Here is a 21,280-nt window from a genome sequence, read left to right as displayed (position 1 = left end):
TCCTTTAATCAGATGAATCTACCAAAAAAAAAAAAAAAAGATACTTGGTATGTAGCTGGGAGCTGGTTAAAGGTTTTTTATATATATTATTCATATAGTTTTGCCCCTTTAATCAGATAGATCTACCAAAAAACAGTTTAACATATGAAACAAAGTCGGGTTCGTAGCCCGGATCATACAAAAAAAGATGGGTGTGTACGGGGTATGGGGCGTTGGGTCCATAAAACGACGATGGGTTTTTCCTTCCCGAAACAAGGTATATCTTGCACATCTGATAGCCTGTTAATGTGTTCTATAGTGTATAGTTTTCGCCCCTGTCTCGGGGCAGCGATATCCTTCAAAACACAGGTTTCTTTAAAAAAAATAGAATCCGATTTGGAAACAAGCACATGCCTTTGTACGCATCTGGGAGCTGTGTGAAGGCTTTTCTACCTATATTCTTGTATAGTTTTGTCAAACACTGCTATAACGATCAGAAGTTAACCCACCTCTACAATAAGTGTGAGAGTTTGCATTTCGGGTGGCAAACAATCGGCTTTCAAGCTCCAATGCACTTAAGGAAGATGTTCGCTCCTTTGGGTTCTTCCTTTGAAAATCTAAGAATCCTCAATTCGTTTGTTAAAGTCGGTTGTAGGATTTATCTGCTTAGGGACCAGGAGGCAAAGACAAATGTACGTCTTGCCGCGTTGTCAAATGAACTATGGTCACGGGCCCTTAGGAAAACACATCCTATGGGGCGGTGAAATTTAGCTAATTTTTTCAAGTGGCTGACATTGGTTATGGGCAGACGTCTTTTTGAGAGGAGTCACATCCTCTTTGGGAGATTTCGTGAATTGGTGCTCGGGCCTTCTCACTTGAGTCAATGTTGCGATCTATTATGTATTTTTTCTTTAGAGTTTAGTGGGGAGGTTTTACATCCCTACAATGACACCCTATAATATGATGTTCTTTAAACAAAAATTCTTAATCAAACGAACTCGTCAAAAAAGACTGTCCAGGCCGTACTACTGACAGAAGTGGACAGGCCTAAGTTTGACACTAGGTACATATCGGGGGAAATGTGGGAGGTTTCAATTATTATTGTAAAACGGGTTTTGATCAGATGATTTTATTGAAAAATAACACTGGAGGATATATTTGTGATAGCTTTTGTATATTTAGAAGGTGTACATTCCCAAATAATTTTCTGGATCATAACGATAGAACATTGTTTCATTTATCAGACTAATAATGGAGGAGGAAACTTATAATTGTGTCTATGTCTATGTACTCTTATAAGCCAAATAATCATGTATGTCAGCCTAAGTTCACTCATCTATTAGCTCCTACAGGTTCAATCTTGTCATAGTTCTGAGTTATTTTGTTATAGTCTTTGTCATGGCAAAAGAGGCAGCTGAAGAGTTCTGTAGTCAGTGTAAATTACAAATCAGTTTCAATTTTGAAAAAAACAAATAATGAGGTCCTTATCCAAAGAAATAAGATCCCAAGGATTTCATTTCTATCCCTGTCAATTGAACGCGGTGACCCCAAATACTGACCCTTTGTATTGTATGTAGAATGCCCTTCTAACTGACAGCCGGGCGTGAAAATATTTTTCCAATTCTTCCAAACAAATTTTTTGCTGCACGAATCACTTTCCTATTGCTCTTTAATTTATGTTCTGATGTATCCAATTCGGTGTCGCCTTGTTCACTGCAAATATTAGCGTAGAGGTGCGAGATGATGGGGTCGCTGTTTTTTGAGATATCTTCTGATGTTTGATCGCTGTCGTCCACTATTGTGGTCTCTGGAAATTCGGAATCTTGATTTTGCTCATGCCAAAAGTCTGTGTTTCTTGACGGTTTCCGTCTTCTTGCTTCGCCTGCCAAGGGTGAGTACATAATGTAGTATTTGATAAAAGAACGAAGGGTAGGCCAAGTTCTATTTCTCTAAAAATCTAAATGATACTGTACTCGAAAAGTATTTCAGCGAGAATATCCTGAAATAGATCACTCAAAGCTTTTCAAGCCTGTCCAAAAAATAGTCGGGAACATAACATATCCGTTTTGTCTTTTATCATCCAAAAATACTAGACGATTCCTGTCTCGTGAACTGCGATTTTAGACGGTTCCTGTCTGGTATGAATTTGAAGAGTTTTAACTTCCCTAACAAAATTTTACACGTATCGAGCTGAAGAGACGAACACTTGTGATAAACTAGGGCTTAATTGTTTTTCGGTCAGTGTAATGTTTCTGAAATGAGATGCTTTGTCACACCATGTATGACAACCAAGACCCGTCGTCATGGGTCGAGTGCCCCACTTTAACCCCCCCCCCTCCAAATATCTTTACTAGTCATCCCAATTTGCCCAATCCTTATTTACTTGTCTTTGTTATATGTGTTCTATTTTAAATTACCGTAATGATAGGATATGTGAGTTGTCCTGTCGATCGCTTCTCGGACCAATCGTCTTTATAATACTTTCGCACAAAGAATTACACGCATCATAAAATTCCTGAGGTATTTGTACATATGCGCCATGATATATTAGCTGGGCTGGTCTCCTATTTAAATAAGATTGGACACCACCTTTTAGTTTGGGTACTGGCTGGACCAGAATGACGCACCACTAATCAGTGGCTGCGAAAGACAGTATACCAGGAACACTCTTCAGGGCCGCACCTCAGTCTCAATCCCTTTTGTATCAGAATTCTCGCCTCTAAATCACAGACATATGGTCAGTTCCAAACATTAATCAAGTCGGTATTTGAAACTGTAAACACCAAAAAAAGTTACGAAAAAAAAAATAATCAAAAGAACTGCCCATCAAGGAACAATTGCTTTAGAACGAGTATGCTGAACCTAAAAGACGCTTCAAATAAAAGACATTTTGTAAATCAAAACCTGAGAAATGGCTCTCATGTTGAATTTCTGTTCGAAAATCAAAAATCCCTGAACACGGAACCAGGAGTACACCTTGGCGAGGTAGACCAGGAATATGTCCGAGATATTGACAAGTATCTTCTTGCAGTTGAGGGAGGAGAAGATCAAGGTCGAGAATTCTCTCCGAGAAGGGAAAGCAGAAAAAACCTTAGAAGTACCCCGGTATGGACCAGAGCAAAGCTTTTGCTTCTTCAGTTTCAAGAAGAAACTGACATTGTGTCAGGGATGCAATCCAATGAGCCACCGGCGATGCAACAAAAACCTTGCTCTTCAGACTCTCAATATTTTCACTTCCCAGAGAACTACCATAGCAGTCACCCCACGAGCACTTTGGAGTCTACCGATATATTCAGGGTCATCAATGATATAAATTTTAGAGTCGAGAGTGACTCAGCATCTATTATTTTGAAGGAAATTGTCGATAACTATCGGTATATCTTCGGGCACATACTCAAAATTGTGGTAGTTCCATGCAACATCAAGATCCAAGGATTTCTCGGCGATATTTTGTCAATTCGAAATACATTCGGTGAGCTCTTATCTTTGGGATTGGGATCTAGCAATGAACTTCTGATCATCTACGAACATTTGAAAAACCCAAAAGAAACAGACGTGAAATTCTGGGAGGAGAAAATGGAAAGGAGTAGCTCCAAAGTTACTGAAATATGCATCCATATGGAAAAGATTCAATGCGATTTGGCTTTTCTCGAGACTTGGTTCAATCTCCGAGTCTCAAGAATCACGGATACAGTTGCCAAGATCAGCATCATGAGAGACAAGGTATTAGAAAGCTATTATCGATTTTATGAGCGAAATTCTTCGGAAATATTCTTTTGCTCGACAGATGTTCATAAATACGCTGGAGTAGACGAGTATAAAAAGAAAACATTATGGCACTACAATCTTGACTTTGAAGACTTTAAGGATATTATGAGTCAGAGCCTTCAAGCATTGATTGCCTCGAGTGAAACCGTCGATATGATAATTGAAAGACTACATGACGTGATTACAGATGCGAAAATATTGAATGAAAATAATTGCTCACCCTAAAAATTGCTGTAGTAGCAAAGACATTGCGAGAAATTTGGATTTATTGGCGAAGAATAATTGAAAGCTTTTCTGGATATTCGGCCCATCTGACTGATATAGACAAAAAAGAGAAAACAAAATTGAAGATCACGATTATTCATGTTTATAAAAAGTCAAACAAACCCGAATCAAAAGCATGCCAGAACATGAAGGATACACCTTTCTTCACACAATGACCTTATCACAAAGAAACTATGAGACCTGAATGGGAAAAATTTATTGCAGACTAAAAATGCCGGAAACAAGATTTTAAACCTGAAGTATATCCTACAAAGTACAAAACCTGCCGCGGTCATATTACGCTCTAGAAGCTCAGGGTTTTCATTTAGTTCGTAGCCCCACCACCAGTTCAATAATTTCAAATATTTTTTCTTTTACCTTGTTTCTTGCTTTGGGGCGCTTTCTTGTCTCATCACAGGCATTCTACACCGACATTGCTCTAAGAGATGTAGCAGCTGATCATGCGACAACCCCAGACGGTCCCAAGAATCTTTCTCTTTTTTTTCCAGGAAACAAATCATGCTTTGCAATATTTTGTCAGGAAGCAAAGGTTGATTTTATTAACCCCTTCCTAGTTTTATCAGTCTTAATATTCAAGCACCAATACCTTTTCATGCCTGCACAGGGCTCGTCTCATAAACATAATCAGAGACTGCTCAGACTATCACTATTTCAAGCCTGCTGGTAAAGATCATGGGAACGGAAACACTTTTGCTAGACCCGCAATTGAAATGGTGGATGCTTCTCCCGATTTCAGTGGCTATGGTCTTGGTCGGAATTTTGCGCTCCAATATCACTTTCCTTCTCACTCTGAAGCGCAAGGCACTTCCAGTCAAAGCCGCCAGAGAACAGTATGTCAGATGATCTAAATAAAACGGATGGGCCTAAGTGTTGCCTGAGTTTTCAGAAAATACAATGTTAATTTTCCAACATATACTGACCGTTCTAGGGATTTTCTCAAGCGGGCTATTGCGTTCAAAACCAACGCCGGAATTTTGACTTCATCCGAATTTGAGACACGGCAACAATACCTTATCAAAAGCCTCCGAAGCACAGATTTCTGGGAAAAAGTAGAAGAGCCTAATAAACTGGCTAATCCGCTTGTGGACCCGACCACCAACGACGCGTTAATGAATATGGCCAAAGGCAATATCATGAGCTATGTACCACAAACATTGATCATGGGGTGGGTCAATTATTTTTTTGTCGGGTCAGTTGTGATGAAACTCCCATTTCCGCTTACCGATGGATTTAAGAGCATGCTTCAGAACGGAGTCAACACACCTAATTTGGATCCGCGGTACGTGTCGGCGATCTCGTGGTACTTTGTTAATTTGTTTGGTCTCCGGCCCATTTACTCACTCCTTATGGCCGATCCAAAGGCAGCACGTGATATAGTAGCACAGCAACAACAACAGCAGCAAGTCATGCCAAATCTTGGAGGTGCAGGCGGCCCAAAAGTAGAGAAAGTGTTCAAAGCTGAGGCAGAAAGCATCCAGATTTTGGACCACGAGTACGTCCTTGCAGGAATTACGCAGAGAATCTTGGAAAAATATGACTCTTAAGATGGAATGTTTCGATAATAATTTTATGCTATACATCGAGTGAAGGCCCTGTTTCTTTCTAGGGCGTTGAAAGCAACGAATAGAGCAATGATGGAGGCCCCCATATGCATGTTGAGCTCTATGCACATGTATCTTCAAATATATATTCGGAAACGGCTGAAGATCTGTAGGCTTTCTCACGAGGCGTCTGCATTAAACTGTTGGCCTTGAGCTTCGTGATATCTCTAAGTGTGGAGTATATAGGGCGTACTGCTTTTTGACTTATAGAATTTCTCAAGAGTCCAGAAACATTCTGCGATCCCATGTCTCGCTGATGTATCGTTCTCAGTACCCAGAACTACTGTATATGAGAAGAACATTCGTTCATTGTGATGACTAAAGATCTGTCCACTCGGGCCAGCTTCCAGATTGGATGTGTGAGAGGACAAAACGTCTTCAGAGCAAACTGCGGTCAAGTGTCGAATCTTAGATTGAGTTCTGATTACCTGACAATGCACCTGATGCTTCAAGTAAGCGGATGGGATCATTAGCTCGCCATTGACACGTGAACATAAATAGAGTATATTATTGGCACAAAGGCTACTTTAATTCTGTAAGACATTGAGTGTATAGCAGGGTGATTTTGAATCTGCGTATGCTTGACTTGTCAAGAGTCTTTCTTCTTTAGTTACTGTGCTTAATGCGCAGTTTACGCTTTTTGCCATTTCTTTTCAACTATGCTTCTTCCCGACTTCCGAAACTCAAAAAAGTACAAGATGCATTAGAAAAAGAAACGATTTCGGGGAGCACTTTGCTCTTTTGAGCAAAAAAATTACATAGAATTTGGCGGTGTCGTACGAGAGATTCTTTGAGCTGCTAAGCTTTACAGTCCAAGCTGTTGGTCTTTGATAATCTATGATCGCTTCTCTTTTCAGTAAAGCTGCTTTTGAAATACCAGTCACATATAGAATAGCAAATCCCTTATATCCTTGTATTGATAGTGTACGAGACTCCTAGTAGTCATAAAGTCACGACGTGACAGGAGTGCGGAGTTTCACACCATTGTCGCTTCACAAAATAGCTGGAAGAAATGAAGTCGCAAATCTAGTCATCCGGAAACAGACATGAAAATTCCCAGAAAAAAAAACAAGAACCACCCATTACGCTACTTGTATGTGGCACCATGTCGTCATATGCCCCAGCATCTGGTCGGCCTGCACAGACTACCTGACCACTGGCCTCCATGAGCATCTCGCGTGAGAGCTCATCTCCTTTCACCTTACTAATACGCCAAGACAACAGCTGAAAAACTCTGCAACACACGTGAAACACCCGTGTTTCCTTGAAAAATACATACACGTACACCACCTCACAAAGAAGCAGTGCATTTATTATGGCGCCCACAACGATCATCTGTATCGGCATGGCCGGGTCCGGCAAGTCCACGTTCATGCAGAGACTCAACTCGCATCTCCACGCCAAAAAAACCCCGCCATACGCCATAAATCTTGACCCTGCCGTTTTGAAAGTGCCTTTCGGCGCCAACATTGATATCCGGGATTCGGTGAAGTACAAGAAGGTTATGGAGAAGTACAACTTGGGGCCGAACGGAGCCATTGTCACGTCCTTGAATCTTTTCTCCACCAAGATCGACCAGGTGATCGGGCTCGTGGAGAAGAAGTCCGACCAGTACAAAAACGTCATCATCGACACGCCCGGGCAAATCGAGTGTTTTGTGTGGTCGGCCTCGGGCGCCATCATCACGGAGGCGTTCGCGTCCACTTTCCCCACGGTGATAGCGTATATTGTGGACACGCCGCGGACGGCGTCGCCCACCACCTTCATTTCCAACATGTTGTACGCGTGCTCGATCTTGTATAAGACCAAGTTGCCCATGATCATTGTGTTCAACAAGACGGACGTCCAGAAGGCCGATTTTGCCAAGGAGTGGATGCAGGACTTCGAGCTGTTCCAGATGGCCTTGGCCAAGGACCAGGACTTGAACGGCGAGGACGGCACGTCTTCAGGGTACATGAGCAGCTTGGTCAATTCCATGTCTCTTATGCTCGAGGAGTTCTATTCGCAGCTCGACGTGGTGGGCTGCAGCGCATACACTGGCGAAGGATTTGACGACTTCATGGATGCCGTGGACAAGAAGGTGGACGAGTACGACGAGTTCTACTTGGCCGAGCGCGAGCGGATCCTTAAGCAGAAGGAGGACGACGAGAAGAAGCGCAAGGCGTCGTCGCTCAACAAGTTGATGAAGGACTTGGACATCAAGGACCAGAACGCCGAGGATTCCGCGGTGCTTTCCGACTACGAGGAGGCAGACGACGACACCAACGGCGAGGTCGAGCGTGACGACGACGAGGACGTGCAGAGGGAGTACACGTTTCCGGAGGACCGCAACAGCGAGCTCGGCAGCACGGATGCAGACCTACAGGCGCGGTACCAGGCGGCGTTCGAGGCGTCTGCCAAAACCGCGTCTTCCAAGACGGCCGAGTCCATTGCACAGTATATTAAGCAGTAGGGTACATAGCTGGGGAATGCACGTTCAGGCAAACACCGCATCGATGTCGTAGGGGCTGTGGGCGTACTTGTCCCTGAAAATAAGGTGTGGCTTGTGCACGGCTAGATGGAGCATGGTTTTGCCAAACTCAGAGTTGCACCACGCAAACCACGGGCGGGTGTAGTCGCCGCCGCCGGGTGCGTTGACGTTGACGCTCTCGTGCATGAGGCCGAGCCCCGCAGTGGACGCCATGACGAGGTCCAAGCTGCGCAAGATCTCCTCGTCGTCGTCCGTGGTGCGCATTCTCATCAAGAGCGACATGGGCCACGCATGGCGGATGCCAATGTGCGACCCACCAATTCCTTCCATGTACGGGCCCTTGAGGAAGTAGGGGTTGCCTTCTTTCGAGAGGATCATTCTGCGCGTGTTGTGGTACACGGGGTCGTCCTGTCCGCAAATGCCCATTTCGGGAAGCGATAAGAGCGACGGCACGTTGGCGTCGTCCATAAAGACCGCACCGCCATACCCATCCACCTCGTACGCATACACGCGTCCCCACCTTGGGTGGTCTACGATGGCATGCTCTTTGAGACCGCGCTCGATTTCGCCAATGAACGCGCGCGTGAGGGCCGCGTACCTTTTCGTTTCCGGCGTGTGGGCAATGCGGTCGAAGACATTGGTGACGGTTTTGCGCAATTCCGAGAGCATGTGGGCGTTTCCAGGAACGAAGAGCTGGAGGATCGTGGCGTCGTCGGAGGGCCGGAACGCGGACCGCACCAAGCCCGTGTGGAAGTTGACTGGGTTGCCGACGCCGCCCAAGGGCAAGGTCTCGGAGCCGATGTTGGTGTTTCTCTGGAAAGAGTAGTAGAACGGTGCAGCGTGGCCAGACTCGGGGTCAAACAGGGGTCTGGATTCGCGCTGGAGCACGGCCAAGAGCCTGTCGTACGCCCGCAACCACGTGCCCGAGATCACCAGGAGGTCGTGCTCCGTGTGCTCAAGGTACTCGTTGGTCAACGTGAGGAAAGACGCGAGGGAGTCGATCTCGTACTTGCACTCAAACACATGGCGCCAATCAGGCGGGGGGAACACCTGGTCACGGGCAGACTCGCCCTTCTTCACGCCCGAGTGCGCCGGGGGGTGGAACGCGTTGCAGTACGGCGCTGAGGCCACGTAATGTGCCTGGGTGTGGATGGCACCACGGACCAAAACCCGGAGTTGCTCGTCGTGCTTGAGCAACGGCTGAAAAACCGAGAGCTGGCGCGCCGAGTCGCGGAGCCACTCCGCGTGGATGTCACCGGTCACGACAAATGTCTCCGGCGTGTCGAGGCCGTGTGCCAGGGCCAGGCGGTGCCACAAAATCGTGGTGTCAAGCGTGTTGGGCCAGCAGTTCTCCAACAACCTGGCCAAATCCGGGTCCTTGAGCTTGCGCTTGAAGTCCACAAGCACCTTTTCAAGCGCGGCCGACGTGAAAGTGCGGCACTTGGGCGCTGGCCGCATATAGGGGTACCGGTGCTTGCCCTGAGAGAACGGCGGGTGGCGTTTAGTGGCGTAGTCGACGTAATCCCCGCACTTCTGCGTGGTTCGATCGAGCATTTCGAGAAAGTCCGGCGTGATTTCGTCGCGCCAGCCTGGCCTGCTATCAATGTGCAGATCAGGGTTTGGCTGGAGCGGCAAGTCCAAAGAATCACTGCCATGTTTGTCTGCAAAGGCAGGGTCCGATGTGCTCCAGAGATAGAGTAATAGCATGGCCGCACAAAGAAGCACGACACGTGTGAGGCCCGCTCGTGCAGCAGACCACCGCATACTTAGAGACACCAGGAATAAAGTCGGGTTGATCAGACCGCTGGCTAGATTTTCGGCGCAGAAAGAACAAGGTAGTAAAGAAATCAGGCCTCGCTGTCTTTTGAAAGCTGGGGACGCGCGGGCTGCGGCGCGGCAAAGCTGGTGCAGGTGTATACTGAACAGTGACGCACCCAAGCCGCACGGGCAGTAGAAAGGCTTCTGGCAACACGCAGTGGACACGTGACAGGATAGGATGGAAGTATATGGAAAGCCGGGGCCGAACCGGAGCTGGCGTCAAGGTGACAGAGACAGTCACGTGTCATGTAGGACTGGGCCGCGAGAAGGCCGGATGGATTGTTTTCTGATGATGCGCGGATGCGATGATAAGTTGATCTGTTGATCTGGTGATCTGGTGATATGTTGATCTGATGATATGTTGATCTGGTGATATGCTGATATGGTGATATGGTGATTTGTTGATCTGATGATATCTTGATCTGATGATATGTCGATCTGATGATTTGTTGATGTGCTGATATTCTGCCTTCTTTTCCTCTTCAAATGTCGTCTTCTTCACCCATGTCCTCGCCCATCTGGGGCTCAATCTCCAAACGAGAAGAGCGCCCCAACAACGCACAAGAAGCGGAAGACGTCCTGTCACTGCCTCAATTTGCGGGGTGCTTCGAATCCTTGAAAACATAAAATGCAGAACCGCTGCCGTTCTCCTCCACCTCGACCAAACCCCAGTGCCCGAGCCGCTCGAGAAGCTGCGTCACGTGACGCAGCTCTGACGGGTGATGCTGCTTTTCTGCCCAGTCTAGAAGCTGATCGTACGTGGGTGCGGTGCTTGGTCCCGACGTCGGTTCTGTCGTCATGGAGAGATCGAACTGCGGAGAATGTGTCTTGGAAATCCGTACAGCAAAAACGTCAAACTGAGTTTGTTGCGCAATGAGATCTAGCAATGCCTCGTGGTTATCCTGGAAGATCAGGGACTCGATTGTGAGCATGTACATATCCTTGTAGTGTATGTCGTAAGGAAAGACTTCCGGGAGCTGCAGCGTATGTCTCACGCCGCTTAGCGCCCTTTCGACCTGCCTGATAGGAAAGTTAATCTTAATCTTGGCTTGGGCAAGCATTGCCAAATCAAAGGGCTCGTGGTTTGGTCCGACCACGTCTGGCCGACGCAACTCGGCAAGACGGTCCCCCAAACCATCGCCGTCGGTGGCCGCACTTGCGTTTTCTCGGGCTTCGCTTGCAATCGCAAGTTGGAAGATGTCCGTGGTAACAAGATTTGTGAGGTGGTAGTTTCTTATACGCTTGTCGACATTTGAGTCATCCACATACCGCCGGCAGATTTGACCAAGGCGACTGCTGAACTTGTCGAACGGATGGTTGAGACCTCGAAGATTGGACTCGGCCATGAGTCTCTGATTCTGGCTGAGAAAGAAAATTACTGGGGTGTTGGCAAGAAGTTTCTGGTACCACTTCATGGATTTCTGGGCCAATGGACTCTCGACGGCCGAGAGGGGTGAGAAGTGCGCCGCTAGCAGTGAAAGAATGCGTGCCTGGTGGTCGGAAAAATGCTTAACGGTGGTTTGCCAATCGCTGAATACGGGTTCCAAGTCAGCAAAAGGACTCAGGTCGGACAAGGCCAGAAAGTCTGTGGGTATGTCTAGTTTTTTTTCAAGCTGAAGCGGCGTTTCGAATATCGTCAGCACAATATCACGTGTCACGAGTGGGAAATCCTGCTTGTTGAAAATCGGGCCGTTTGTGCCATCCGAGAGGAGCTTACGTCGGTTAAACATTTCGTAGTACAGGCCCGTTCTATCTACGAACTGGCCTACCAATTTGTCGTCAAAGGGCCGAAAAGAATGGCTTGCAGTCTCATAGACTTTGAAAATGTACTGGACATCTTTTGGGATCCGTGAAAGAGTATACTTCGACATTGGCTGCCTCGAAAGATTTTGTGCCGGGGTAAATCGAGTTGATTTCGCTGATGTCTTGCGCGATGCGCGCTTTCGATTGGCAGTGAGATGCGCAAGTTTGGAGAAACACATGGAAATTATTTGTGCTTTGACAATTACATATTAATTGAGAATAACACCCGTGGCTCATTTTTGTCTTGGGCAGCTTTAAGGTCTCATATTTTAGAAAAAAGTAGACGCGGCGGGCCCGGTATGATCTCTCCAGGACATGCAGCGGATGGTCACCGCAAGAAACCAGAATTTGACGCGAAAAGTGAATGTTTTTGCTTCTTGGTCGTGTGATCTACTATGTCCTGGGTACACCGGTTGTGAATGTGCTGTAAATGTGTTTTTGGTGGCTCAAATACGAACAGAGAGCTAATACATGACTAGTTTGCTCCAATGTCTCTTACGTGATATTATTGTTTGTGTGTCTAGATATTAAATCACTCGGTCACAAGCCTCATACGAGGCAACTTGTCCGAGCGGTTAAGGAGAAAGATTAGAAATCTTTTGGGCTTTGCCCGCGCAGGTTCGAATCCTGCAGTTGTCGATATTTTTTTCTGGCTACAAATCACGCATGTTGGGTGTGGCACTTCTCTCTAGTTATTATTTACCAAATTCGACTGGGTCATGCAGAAAAGAAATCTGTCTTTTTGCTTCGTGCCACCTGTCGTAAAATTAGTACACGATTGTGCAGCTGCGCGTCGTAAACTGCACCTACTGCGAAGTCTCATCTCTATTTTGCAACGTGCATTAGCACTGTCCAAGAACCTTGTTCAGATCTGCGCAAGAAATACAAGATGTCTGATAACGAGTCCGACTTCGGGTCCAATCTCTTCGAAGAGCCAGAGGACTTCTGTCCACCTCCGCCCGCTTCTCATTTCGTGGACTACGAGAGAAAAAATCACACACAAGGCCCTAGCAAGATCCTGCTAAAACTCGTGGGCAAGTCTCCTCTTTGGGGCCATTTGCTTTGGAATGCCGGGAAATATACTGCCGATTATCTTGACAAGCACTCGGATAGGCTAGTTCAGGGCAAGAAAGTCTTGGAGTTGGGTGCCGCTGCAGGCTTGCCCTCCTTAGTATGTGGCATCAATGGTGCGTCCAAAGTGCTTTGCACCGATTACCCAGACCCCGATTTGCTCTCCCACATCCAGTATAACGTGGACCACTGTGATGGAATTCCCGAGTCCACAGATGTAAAGGTCACTGGTTTTATTTGGGGCCAAGATGAGACTGCGTTGTGCTACGACGGTCTTAAGGAGAACGAGCTTCCCCAGCAGATCGCCGAGGACGCCAAATTCGACTTGATCATTTTGTCCGACTTGGTGTTCAACCACACAGAGCACCGCAAGTTGTTGTCCAACTGTAGAAACGCGCTCAAGAAAAACGGCACAGCTTTGGTTGTATTCAGCCCTCATCGTCCGTGGCTTTTGAATGACGACTTGCAGTTTTTCACTACGTGCGAGGACTTCCAATTCAAAGCCGACTTTATCGAGCTAGTCAACTGGAAACCCATGTTTGAGGAAGACGATGAGACGGTGGAGATCAGATCACGCGTGTATTGTTACGAGTTGCGTCCGCAATGGGACTGAACCTTTAGTTCATAGTGAGGTACATTAGTGAAACGGCACAAACTAAACATTTGTGTCTCTATTGTTCTATTGATGAAGAGTGGAAGTACATGCATTGAAAGAATAGAAGTACACAAACTTAGCCTGTGGCATATACCGTGTAGTTGATCTAAAGCATGGACATGCCATGTGCTCGACGTCTGGTTACATTTTCCCCTTCACGGGCGAATCTGTTGCTTATACCCTCCAACGAAGATATTCGAACACGCAGTGTAATCTGCAAACTCATCAGAGTTTAATCCACACATCCATACGACGATTCTATGCACCATGACATGTAAGACCAGATGTCAAACCCGCCATTCTACGGCCACAAACACATTTCAATAATAAGCCAATGTTATATTAGATATACATGATTTCGCAAAAGAAGTTTATGGAACAAGCATGCTTAAGCAGCGTTAGAGTTGGCCTTTCTCTTACCGTTGACCAAGGTGACGTTGATGAATCTCTTGGTGTACAACAATCTCATGTAAGCTCTACCCTTTGGTTGCTTAGGCTTTTCTTGCTTGTCGACTTTAGGAGTTTGAGACTTAACCTTACCGGCACGAGCCAAGGAACCGTGAACCTTACCCTGAAAGAGTTAGTATAATCATTCGGCCAAAAAATAAGATGCCTGAGTTGAGTAGCAGAGTGGACCCTCGGTTTATTCTTCGAGACGATGGCATCAAACAGACGATTTGGGTGGATAATGTGGGCTTCTGCGATTCAAAATTTTCTGACATCCAATGCACTTCGGCACCAGATGGCCAGACCACTGATAGTCCCAGAACCTGGAGCTCGAAAAGCGGAATCCAAGCCGTCGGATCTAAAAGGCGGGCATTCGCAAAACAGTCTCCTCAACACCAGCAGGATTCTCGTAGCCACATACCATTTTTATTTATTGATAGTTTATGGATTAAGAGGAGGTAGATTTTGGCAGTGGCGATCAGTTAACTGGGTGCGCGCGAGGGAAAATTTGATGTCGTGCGCGAGAGAAAACCCGTGATGCGCTGGTCACGTGCGCGCTAGGGCACAAGCCCTCGATCCCCGCCGACACATCTTGCCACCGGAAACAATCTGGCGCTATCATTGAAAATTGATTTTGGAGCATTGCGTTATATGTACGATCTTACGATGTTCCCGTGTGATTCCCACACGGGCTTGGAGTCATATACCAGGGCTCATCAGAGACAAAGTGCGTGGAGTTGGAGTCGCCAATATACGGCAATAATGCGCCATGAGCAGATGGCCAGACCCACATTTATCCTGGGCTAGCATGAATGTCTATGATGTTGGGTGAACCTCGCCACCTCGCCGCAAACACCAGACCTAAAGTCACTACCACAAGTAGAAAGACCGCCGCTGCTAGAACCGACACCAGGAACTGCGATGCAGGATATAACGAGGAGAGCAACATTGATTGCACCCGGAAGTACCGAAATGAGCCCATCACCAAAGTGAGCATTCCGACCATTATGAAACTGGCTCCCAAGGGCACAGCAAACCGGCTCAAATTCTGCGACTCGCTTTCAAGTTTGAGGAGCTGCACTGTGCCTACACCGATGGTCACGAGTGAAAGCGATGTTCGTAGCCACGCCAAAAACGTGCGCTCGTTGGCCATCTTTGTTGTTAGTAGTTATGGAAGATAGTGCCATCATGTGGACGCGTGCCACTTTATGAGGAGTTTACTTACGTGGTCTCTGGCGACTGCCCCATGATTATCTAGAGTGAGGGAGGAAAAGCAGTTCCGTAGACCACCTGGCTTTTTGGCCGGTCCATCCACTAAAGACGTATTTAGTTGGTCTGTGGTTTGATAGGGTCTGCCGGAAATAGCCATTCTGATTTCAGGAGGCAAGTCTGAACGTTGAGTCCTTGAAGACGGCACAGTTATTTGAGCAGGGCTAGGGTTCGGTTTAGTTAGACCGAAGGCGTCAATTTAGTGGGCCTGAGTGCGCCGTGGTTTCTTCGTAAAATCGCGCTAAGCGTAAATCGGCAGGGCGCTCTCGGATATTGGCAAATACCGCAGGAATGGCAGGTGCAACAAAAAAAACTGTTCAGGAATTCACACCATCTTTCCCGACAGATGTCGTCCTTGGTGTGTTAGTAAGGCTTCTCGTAGATTTATTCTGTAACGTTTACTTGGTGCTGATAGAATCCCTGTCAGAGTCGTAGTCTGGAGTGCGGCTTGAGATTGTGTGCGAAACATAAACTTTTTCAGACGTCAATCGAATTTCCTGTATTTGCTCGTTTCTTAGAAGCGAGATCACTCCGGTCAAATCTGGACTCACAAGTTTCACAAGCAGAGGCAAGACTATTACCGGAGTTCCAAAAAGTTATAGCTGCTCAAGTTGACATTGTTGCGGGTTGGTTTTCTTGGCTTTATTCGCCGGGTCAGCTCTATGATCGTCTGACATTCTGATGACACATTTTCCTCTGTTGCGTGCCTTGTATTGTGCAATTCGTGATACAAACCAACAAGGGTATAAGAGCTGCTTCTACAAACGTTAGAATGCCAACTAAAAAGAAAGGCATGGGATATGACCCCGTCTCCAGAGGCAGAACTGCTGGTTTCAATTGCTAAAAGATGAAAGAGCATTCCTTTTCTGAAGCATGTCAAATATGAAACTTACCCTACACGCAATTCAAACGCCGCATATGATATGGAGGGCCCTGTCAAGTTCATGAGTGCCCGCCTTTCGGAGCAGGAATAGCATGTGTATGCTGATATGCGTGGCGCTTGTGTATTGTACAGGCCAAAAGTGATTTCTGTATATAGGACAGTTACGGGATTACGTCACAATTGCCATCGCTTCTCTGAGTCAGAAAACAAGGCTTGCACAGTTGTTTGGAAACAAGCTATCGAGGGATGGACATAACTAAAGGTGTTGCTTAGTATGACTGCAAATTATTTGTAGTATTGTTCTATACGGTTTAAATGATGGTATTGTCAAGAAGGACGTTAGCTGTGTCTGGAGGTTTGCCGTTTCTGAAATCGAAAAACCGACTTACAACATGAAAAGACCGAAAATGGCCGAGAGGAGCGGCGCTATGCTAGTGATAAAAATTCCCGTCGGTCTGCCAGCAACCATTCCATCGGCGCCATTGATCGTAGTGTACGAATATGTTCTGATCACTCCAACGGTTCCGGACTCGGTTCCAATACCGATCGACCCAGAGGAAGGCAGAGCAACTGACGTGTAAAAACTAGTGAATTGTTGGGTGTATGCAGATTGCGTGGTGACGGTGACCCCATTACTGTTGGTGCCTGTGACCCACACCAATGTGGTGGTGGCCGCTGTTGTAGATGTAGTGTATGATGAGGATGACGAGGATGTTGCGGCCACTAAAGATGCAAAAATAAGGGTGAAAATGTGGAGAAAATGCATGATGAGGGAGATGTGGAACAACGTTTGATGTATATGGTCTGTGTAGTGGTTGGCCCTATGGCGGTGGTGCAAGGATGGGAGTTTGGATGGGAGAATATAGATGGGGGTCTGATATAGATGAGAGGATCTGATATAGATGGGAGGATCTGAAATAGATGGGAGGATCTGATATAGATGGGTGGGTCCAGTATTGAAGGCGTAAAGTAGCTGGCCAGAGACAGCTAGGTTTCTTCTTCTTGAGATACTCTACAATAAAGAGTTTTTTTCTTAGCCCTTGGGCTCTCTAGCACCTGGCGGAAACCTCGATGCCTATAAATACTGTGGCATGCATCCCTCGACGCTTGTTGCAGTCCTCGGCTATGAAAACAAGCCGTGTGCCGGAGTGCTTTACCAAGTAATCTGCGTTAGATGCTTGACTTATGCAGGTGTCCTGCGGCTGAGACACGGACGGCCAATTGGTCGGGTTGCGTGGGCTAATTGTCCTTGGTTTCATATCAGTAGCCATTTATAGATGTTATGTTGAGTACAGAGTCAGAGGTCAGCGCACAACAATTGGTACACATTGGGTACCACTTGGCTGCGTCATGTTGGATGTGTCAGAAGTATCTTGTATGAGCCTTGTCGCACATGGCGCATATTCAGATCCTCCTTAATCCCGCAAGTTCCGTGGACGCAGTTGAAAAAGATGAGCCAATATCAATCAGCCCAAAGACACACCGACTGGTATATTTTGAGAATCAATTGGAAGCTGGATGCAGATGAGAGTTCTTGGGGGACAATCCCACTAGCGACAAAACCGTATTTTCATGCACATTTTCCTGTACATACAATTACAACTCCTATGCAGAGTTTGCCCCTGCAAGAGGGGGCAAGCAGTTTTTGAATCAAGAAAAACGCAAGAGGCGTGTAGCAAGAATGCGACATCCGACTAGTCTCTAAATACGCTAGGCTCAGATCTTAAGACCAATTCTATGTTGAAGAGCACCAGTCATGATGGCGCTAGTCTCGTAAGTTAAGTTGGCTCTAAACAACCCCTCGTTGACTTGGATCAGTCCACATCCTTTGTCCCAAGAAAATCCCTACCATATATGCAGTACGTCAAATTGCTCGTCTCTACTTTCCTGATTTGCTGAGTATAGGAGGCTTTCGCCGCTTGGCGCCAGCTGGCGTTTCTGAAGGGTCAGCAAGATAGGTATTGATGTAGTTTACAGTCCCAAAGCATGTAGATTTAATTAAGCACTGATAAGAATGCCAGATCTCCCTACCCGGTGTCACGTGTCACCCATACACCGTGTGCGTATCTATGTCGTAATATTGCCACTCCCCATGACTTTACTGTCAAGGAACTGTACCCTTTTCTGATGTAAGGGTACTCGCAGCTCAAGGAGTTTGTTATCATAAACTCTGCAGCACTCTGAGCTAACCGACTCTACACAAAGTCCAATAGTTGTCACTTTCGAAGCAGAAATACTACATTACACTAATTCCCTGCGCCGAGTTTGACCAGTCTCCAGCTTCATCTAGATACGTGCCCCAGTCTGTAGCAGCGGGTAAACCTGTGGCACACCCGTGAGACGGCAAGCTCAGCGAACACTTTCTCGAGTGTCAGTCCCCGCGTTCCGGCATTGGTGCAGGTAGTGTTGGTCGAGATAATTGCAAGGAAATCAAAGACGAAAGAACAGCGGCCGCCGTGTATTCTCCAAGCTCCTCGATGGAGCATGATACAGTGCACCTTGGCAGGCTCTGATTTCGCACGGCTCACCTTCAACCGGTACCATGCATCAAAAAGGCCTCCTGAACTTCTTTTTTCCTCCTTGTTCAGATACAAAGCTAGAATTAGCGCATTACACTCCAGGTCTCTCGTCATATGAAGTAATCCACTGCCGGCTTTCTCATCGGCACCTGGCTCATGTCCTGGTTCACCGCCTCAAACACCTTGTACTGTCGCAGCATGTCGTCGCTGATGGTGAGAATCGAAGCCACATTGCCGCACCGGTAACAGTAGTTAGGTGCAGACCACACCGTGACTAACGTCTCGTTAAACATCTCCTTATACCCCTCCATTACAAGCTGGTGCGCCCGCGCGATGAGCGAAATGTTGTTGGTATAACAGAACTGGCTGACCTCGTTTTCGCCAAATAGGTAACCGGCGCCTCGCGGCGAAACTGCCCAGGCAGACACGTCCTCGGGGTCTGACCAAAGCAAGTCACACATGGCGCCCTCGTGTGGCACCTCCTGCTTGCGGTCCAATTTGCGGATTTCGTCTACAGTGTCTACGTCCGGAGATAGCCCGCCGTGCACACAGAAAACACCGCCTGGACCGCCCACCACGGCGCCCAAGGATATATAGTCAAACACTTCGCAACAGTACCTCCACACATTCACGCTTCCGTATTTCCGCAAGCACTCGTCGTAGAAGCCGTACACGGTGGTGATTTGCCGCGACTCGTGGTTGCCCCTTATCAATGTGATGCGGTCCGGATACCGGATTTTGAGTGTGAGGAGAAGAAGCAAACTTTCGAGCGAATAGAAGCCACGGTCGACAAAGTCACCCAAAAAAAGGTACTGGGTAGCGGGGCACTCGCCGCCGGTCTTAAAAAGCGTGATCATGTCGTGCAACTGGCCGTGGATGTCGCCACAAATAGTCACTGGCGTGTGCACCTGCTGAATATTGGCCTCCTCGACGATGATCTCGATCACCTTGCTGCATATTTCCTGCACGTGGTCTTCCAGGATTGGTCGGCAGTTCTTAATGTTGTCTAGCGTTCTGAAGGGGGGTTAGTTGTTGGGTCTGGGCGATTGGCGGGAAGCTTGAATCAGAACATACGTATCGAGGTCCAACATGACTCAGAAAGTCCCGTGATTGAAAGTCGGTTTAGGAACTCCCACAGCTATCGTCCAAGACAAAGGCGTTTTTTTTGGTGTTTAGATATAAGGGCTGCTCTGGTCTAGCTGAGCCATAAATTTGGTCTGCTATCAATGAAGGTATTTAAGACTGAGATACGTGAAGCTGAGGCCGGGCGCGTGTTGGTGGTGCATACAAACATGAAAACCCGCCGAATCTTGCGCGCAGCGGAATTGGTGCCTATGACATCTGTCTTATTCAATTGTGAGACATTTTTCGAATCCGGCGAAACTTGCTGTGGATTCAACTGATTGACGTGACGAAACATTTCAAGAAAATGACTGCTGATTTACTGTGCCATGGGAACAAATCGTATTTGAAGCGGTGACGGAACACCTTTAGCCGCGTCCCATTAACTGGGATAAGATGTAGGAGCCGACCAAAAATCGAAATTGCGGTCTGCCCAGGATTTGGGGAAAAGGTCAGTCTCTTACACAAATATCCCATTTCAATACCATCAACGCGGGTTTCATTTTTTTGTTTTCAAAGCCTTCTTCACTGGATGCGCTTTTTCGGAAGAGCAGAACAATGGCAACTTCCCTATATTCTCCTTCTGAATTTGTTACGTTCACGTTCAGTATTCAACCTACTATGTTTGTTTCTTCCACTCAGATGTAGCCATCAATAAGGTCGTATAGTGTAGTGGTATCACCTCGGATTCTGATTCCGGTAACCCGGGTTCGAACCCCGGTATGACCTATCTTTTTGTCTACTACCCTATCTTTGACTGTGTTAATCTGGGGTTCAGACTCTTAGTTCATGTCACCGCCCTGCTCTCGAATGATATATATGCACTTATTCGTATCTTTGTAGCTGTAGTAGGATACCATTCTATTTATTGGCAATTCTCAAGTAGTATTCCTTTGTCATTTTGCGCCACTTCTTCCCCCAAATTATAAAGAAGATCGCAAACCCGTTGATAATAAGCGATAACATAAACATTAACCAGGTTGTCGTGACAAGTCCATCTCTTTCTAACCAAGCCTGGATACCCCATGTGAAACCCATGCCTATCATGTTTCTAACGAACAACATCAACACCAATGCCTCAGAAGACAATTCAGGATAACATTCGATAGCGTACGTTAAACAGATCGGGCCTGTAGAGGTCATGGAGAACCCAAGAAAACCTTGGCCCACAATAACCGGTATGGCCCACGGAGCCTTGCTGTTTGCACCAAGACCATAAGCGAGCACACCTGCTGCGTTGATCAAAGTAGGAAACCACATGGCGTAGAGTCTGAACTCGGCCTCAAGAACTCCTTTGTTTCTTTTGGCCAAGAAAACCGCGAGCCAGTCCACAAATCGTCCTCCATAGACCATGCCAATCAAGCAGCCAGCCAATGGAGCCAAGTTGGTAAGACCTGTAGAAGAGGTGGAGAAGCCATAGTATGTCTCGAAAATCTCCGATTGTGTCGTGGCCATGAGCGAAAGCCACATCATCTGGGCGCCATAAACAATACCGCCCCATATCACTGCAGGAAGTGGAGCCAATTGAATTGGGCGACTGAACAAGTAAAACCACGATTCTTTCATGTTGAACTCAAGCTCAAATATTTG

General features: G+C 46.8%; 11 protein-coding genes and 2 non-coding genes across 13 annotated transcripts; 6 read left to right on the top strand and 7 right to left on the bottom strand.

The window, feature by feature from the left end:
- Positions 1 to 2,650: 2,650 nt before the first annotated feature.
- Positions 2,651 to 4,061, top strand: METBIDRAFT_230489 (uncharacterized protein; the record flags this gene model as incomplete). Its single annotated transcript, XM_018855252.1, has 1 exon — positions 2,651 to 4,061. A coding segment is annotated over one exon (1,322 nt), but the record flags the coding sequence as incomplete, so codon positions are not given.
- Positions 4,062 to 4,676: 615 nt separating this feature from the next.
- On the top strand, positions 4,677 to 5,972 carry METBIDRAFT_33141 (uncharacterized protein). The gene is made up of 2 exons (XM_018856236.1): positions 4,677 to 4,862; positions 4,961 to 5,972. The coding sequence occupies exons 1-2, from the start codon at positions 4,705 to 4,707 to the stop codon at positions 5,574 to 5,576; spliced, it is 774 nt and encodes a 257-aa protein (XP_018709975.1). The 5' UTR covers positions 4,677 to 4,704; the 3' UTR covers positions 5,577 to 5,972.
- Positions 5,973 to 6,948: 976 nt separating this feature from the next.
- Positions 6,949 to 8,085, top strand: METBIDRAFT_46247 (GTPase; the record flags this gene model as incomplete). The annotated part of the gene is made up of 1 exon (XM_018858016.1): positions 6,949 to 8,085. One exon carries the CDS (start codon positions 6,949 to 6,951, stop codon positions 8,083 to 8,085), a length of 1,137 nt encoding a protein of 378 aa, XP_018709974.1.
- A 24-nt stretch (positions 8,086 to 8,109) lies between these two features.
- On the bottom strand, positions 8,110 to 9,810 carry METBIDRAFT_46193 (uncharacterized protein; the record flags this gene model as incomplete). Its single annotated transcript, XM_018858003.1, has 1 exon — positions 8,110 to 9,810. The coding sequence occupies one exon, from the start codon at positions 9,808 to 9,810 to the stop codon at positions 8,110 to 8,112; it is 1,701 nt and encodes a 566-aa protein (XP_018709973.1).
- Positions 9,811 to 10,069: 259 nt separating this feature from the next.
- METBIDRAFT_73442 (uncharacterized protein) lies at positions 10,070 to 11,792 on the bottom strand (the record flags this gene model as incomplete). Its single annotated transcript, XM_018858414.1, has 1 exon — positions 10,070 to 11,792. The coding sequence occupies one exon, from the start codon at positions 11,790 to 11,792 to the stop codon at positions 10,512 to 10,514; it is 1,281 nt and encodes a 426-aa protein (XP_018709972.1). The 3' UTR covers positions 10,070 to 10,511.
- Positions 11,793 to 12,281: 489 nt separating this feature from the next.
- On the top strand, positions 12,282 to 12,363 carry METBIDRAFT_t216. The gene has a single exon. It is a non-coding gene; the product is annotated as a tRNA-Ser (tRNA).
- Positions 12,364 to 12,465: 102 nt separating this feature from the next.
- METBIDRAFT_33136 (S-adenosylmethionine-dependent methyltransferase) lies at positions 12,466 to 13,777 on the top strand. The gene has a single exon (XM_018856235.1). The coding sequence runs from the start codon at positions 12,614 to 12,616 to the stop codon at positions 13,406 to 13,408; it is 795 nt and encodes a 264-aa protein (XP_018709971.1). The 5' UTR covers positions 12,466 to 12,613; the 3' UTR covers positions 13,409 to 13,777.
- A 61-nt stretch (positions 13,778 to 13,838) lies between these two features.
- RPS30 (40S ribosomal protein eS30) lies at positions 13,839 to 14,021 on the bottom strand (the record flags this gene model as incomplete). The annotated part of the gene is made up of 1 exon (XM_018857991.1): positions 13,839 to 14,021. A coding segment is annotated over one exon (183 nt), but the record flags the coding sequence as incomplete, so codon positions are not given.
- A 732-nt stretch (positions 14,022 to 14,753) lies between these two features.
- On the bottom strand, positions 14,754 to 15,161 carry METBIDRAFT_26468 (uncharacterized protein; the record flags this gene model as incomplete). Its single annotated transcript, XM_018855316.1, has 2 exons — positions 14,754 to 15,050; positions 15,123 to 15,161. Coding segments are annotated over 2 exons (336 nt in total), but the record flags the coding sequence as incomplete, so codon positions are not given.
- Positions 15,162 to 16,229: 1,068 nt separating this feature from the next.
- KRE1 (Kre1p) lies at positions 16,230 to 16,956 on the bottom strand. Its single transcript, XM_018855069.1, has one exon. The coding sequence runs from the start codon at positions 16,813 to 16,815 to the stop codon at positions 16,435 to 16,437; it is 381 nt and encodes a 126-aa protein (XP_018709968.1). The 5' UTR covers positions 16,816 to 16,956; the 3' UTR covers positions 16,230 to 16,434.
- Positions 16,957 to 18,678: 1,722 nt separating this feature from the next.
- PPH3 (phosphoprotein phosphatase PP4 catalytic subunit) lies at positions 18,679 to 19,659 on the bottom strand (the record flags this gene model as incomplete). Its single annotated transcript, XM_018859071.1, has 2 exons — positions 18,679 to 19,582; positions 19,643 to 19,659. The coding sequence occupies 2 exons, from the start codon at positions 19,657 to 19,659 to the stop codon at positions 18,679 to 18,681; spliced, it is 921 nt and encodes a 306-aa protein (XP_018709967.1).
- A 610-nt stretch (positions 19,660 to 20,269) lies between these two features.
- Positions 20,270 to 21,270, bottom strand: METBIDRAFT_214098 (uncharacterized protein). Its single transcript, XM_018855070.1, has one exon. The coding sequence runs from the start codon at positions 21,254 to 21,256 to the stop codon at positions 20,552 to 20,554; it is 705 nt and encodes a 234-aa protein (XP_018709966.1). The 5' UTR covers positions 21,257 to 21,270; the 3' UTR covers positions 20,270 to 20,551.
- On the top strand, positions 20,349 to 20,419 carry METBIDRAFT_t217. The gene has a single exon. It is a non-coding gene; the product is annotated as a tRNA-Gln (tRNA).
- Positions 21,271 to 21,280: the final 10 nt, after the last annotated feature.

Source organism: Metschnikowia bicuspidata, assembly GCF_001664035.1.
Source record: "Metschnikowia bicuspidata var. bicuspidata NRRL YB-4993 chromosome Unknown METBIscaffold_6, whole genome shotgun sequence".
In the NCBI taxonomy this organism is placed as follows: Eukaryota; Fungi; Ascomycota; class Pichiomycetes; order Serinales; family Metschnikowiaceae; genus Metschnikowia; species Metschnikowia bicuspidata.
The sequence above is the reverse complement of the archived record's forward strand: the minus strand, read 5'-3'. Positions and strand labels throughout refer to the sequence as shown.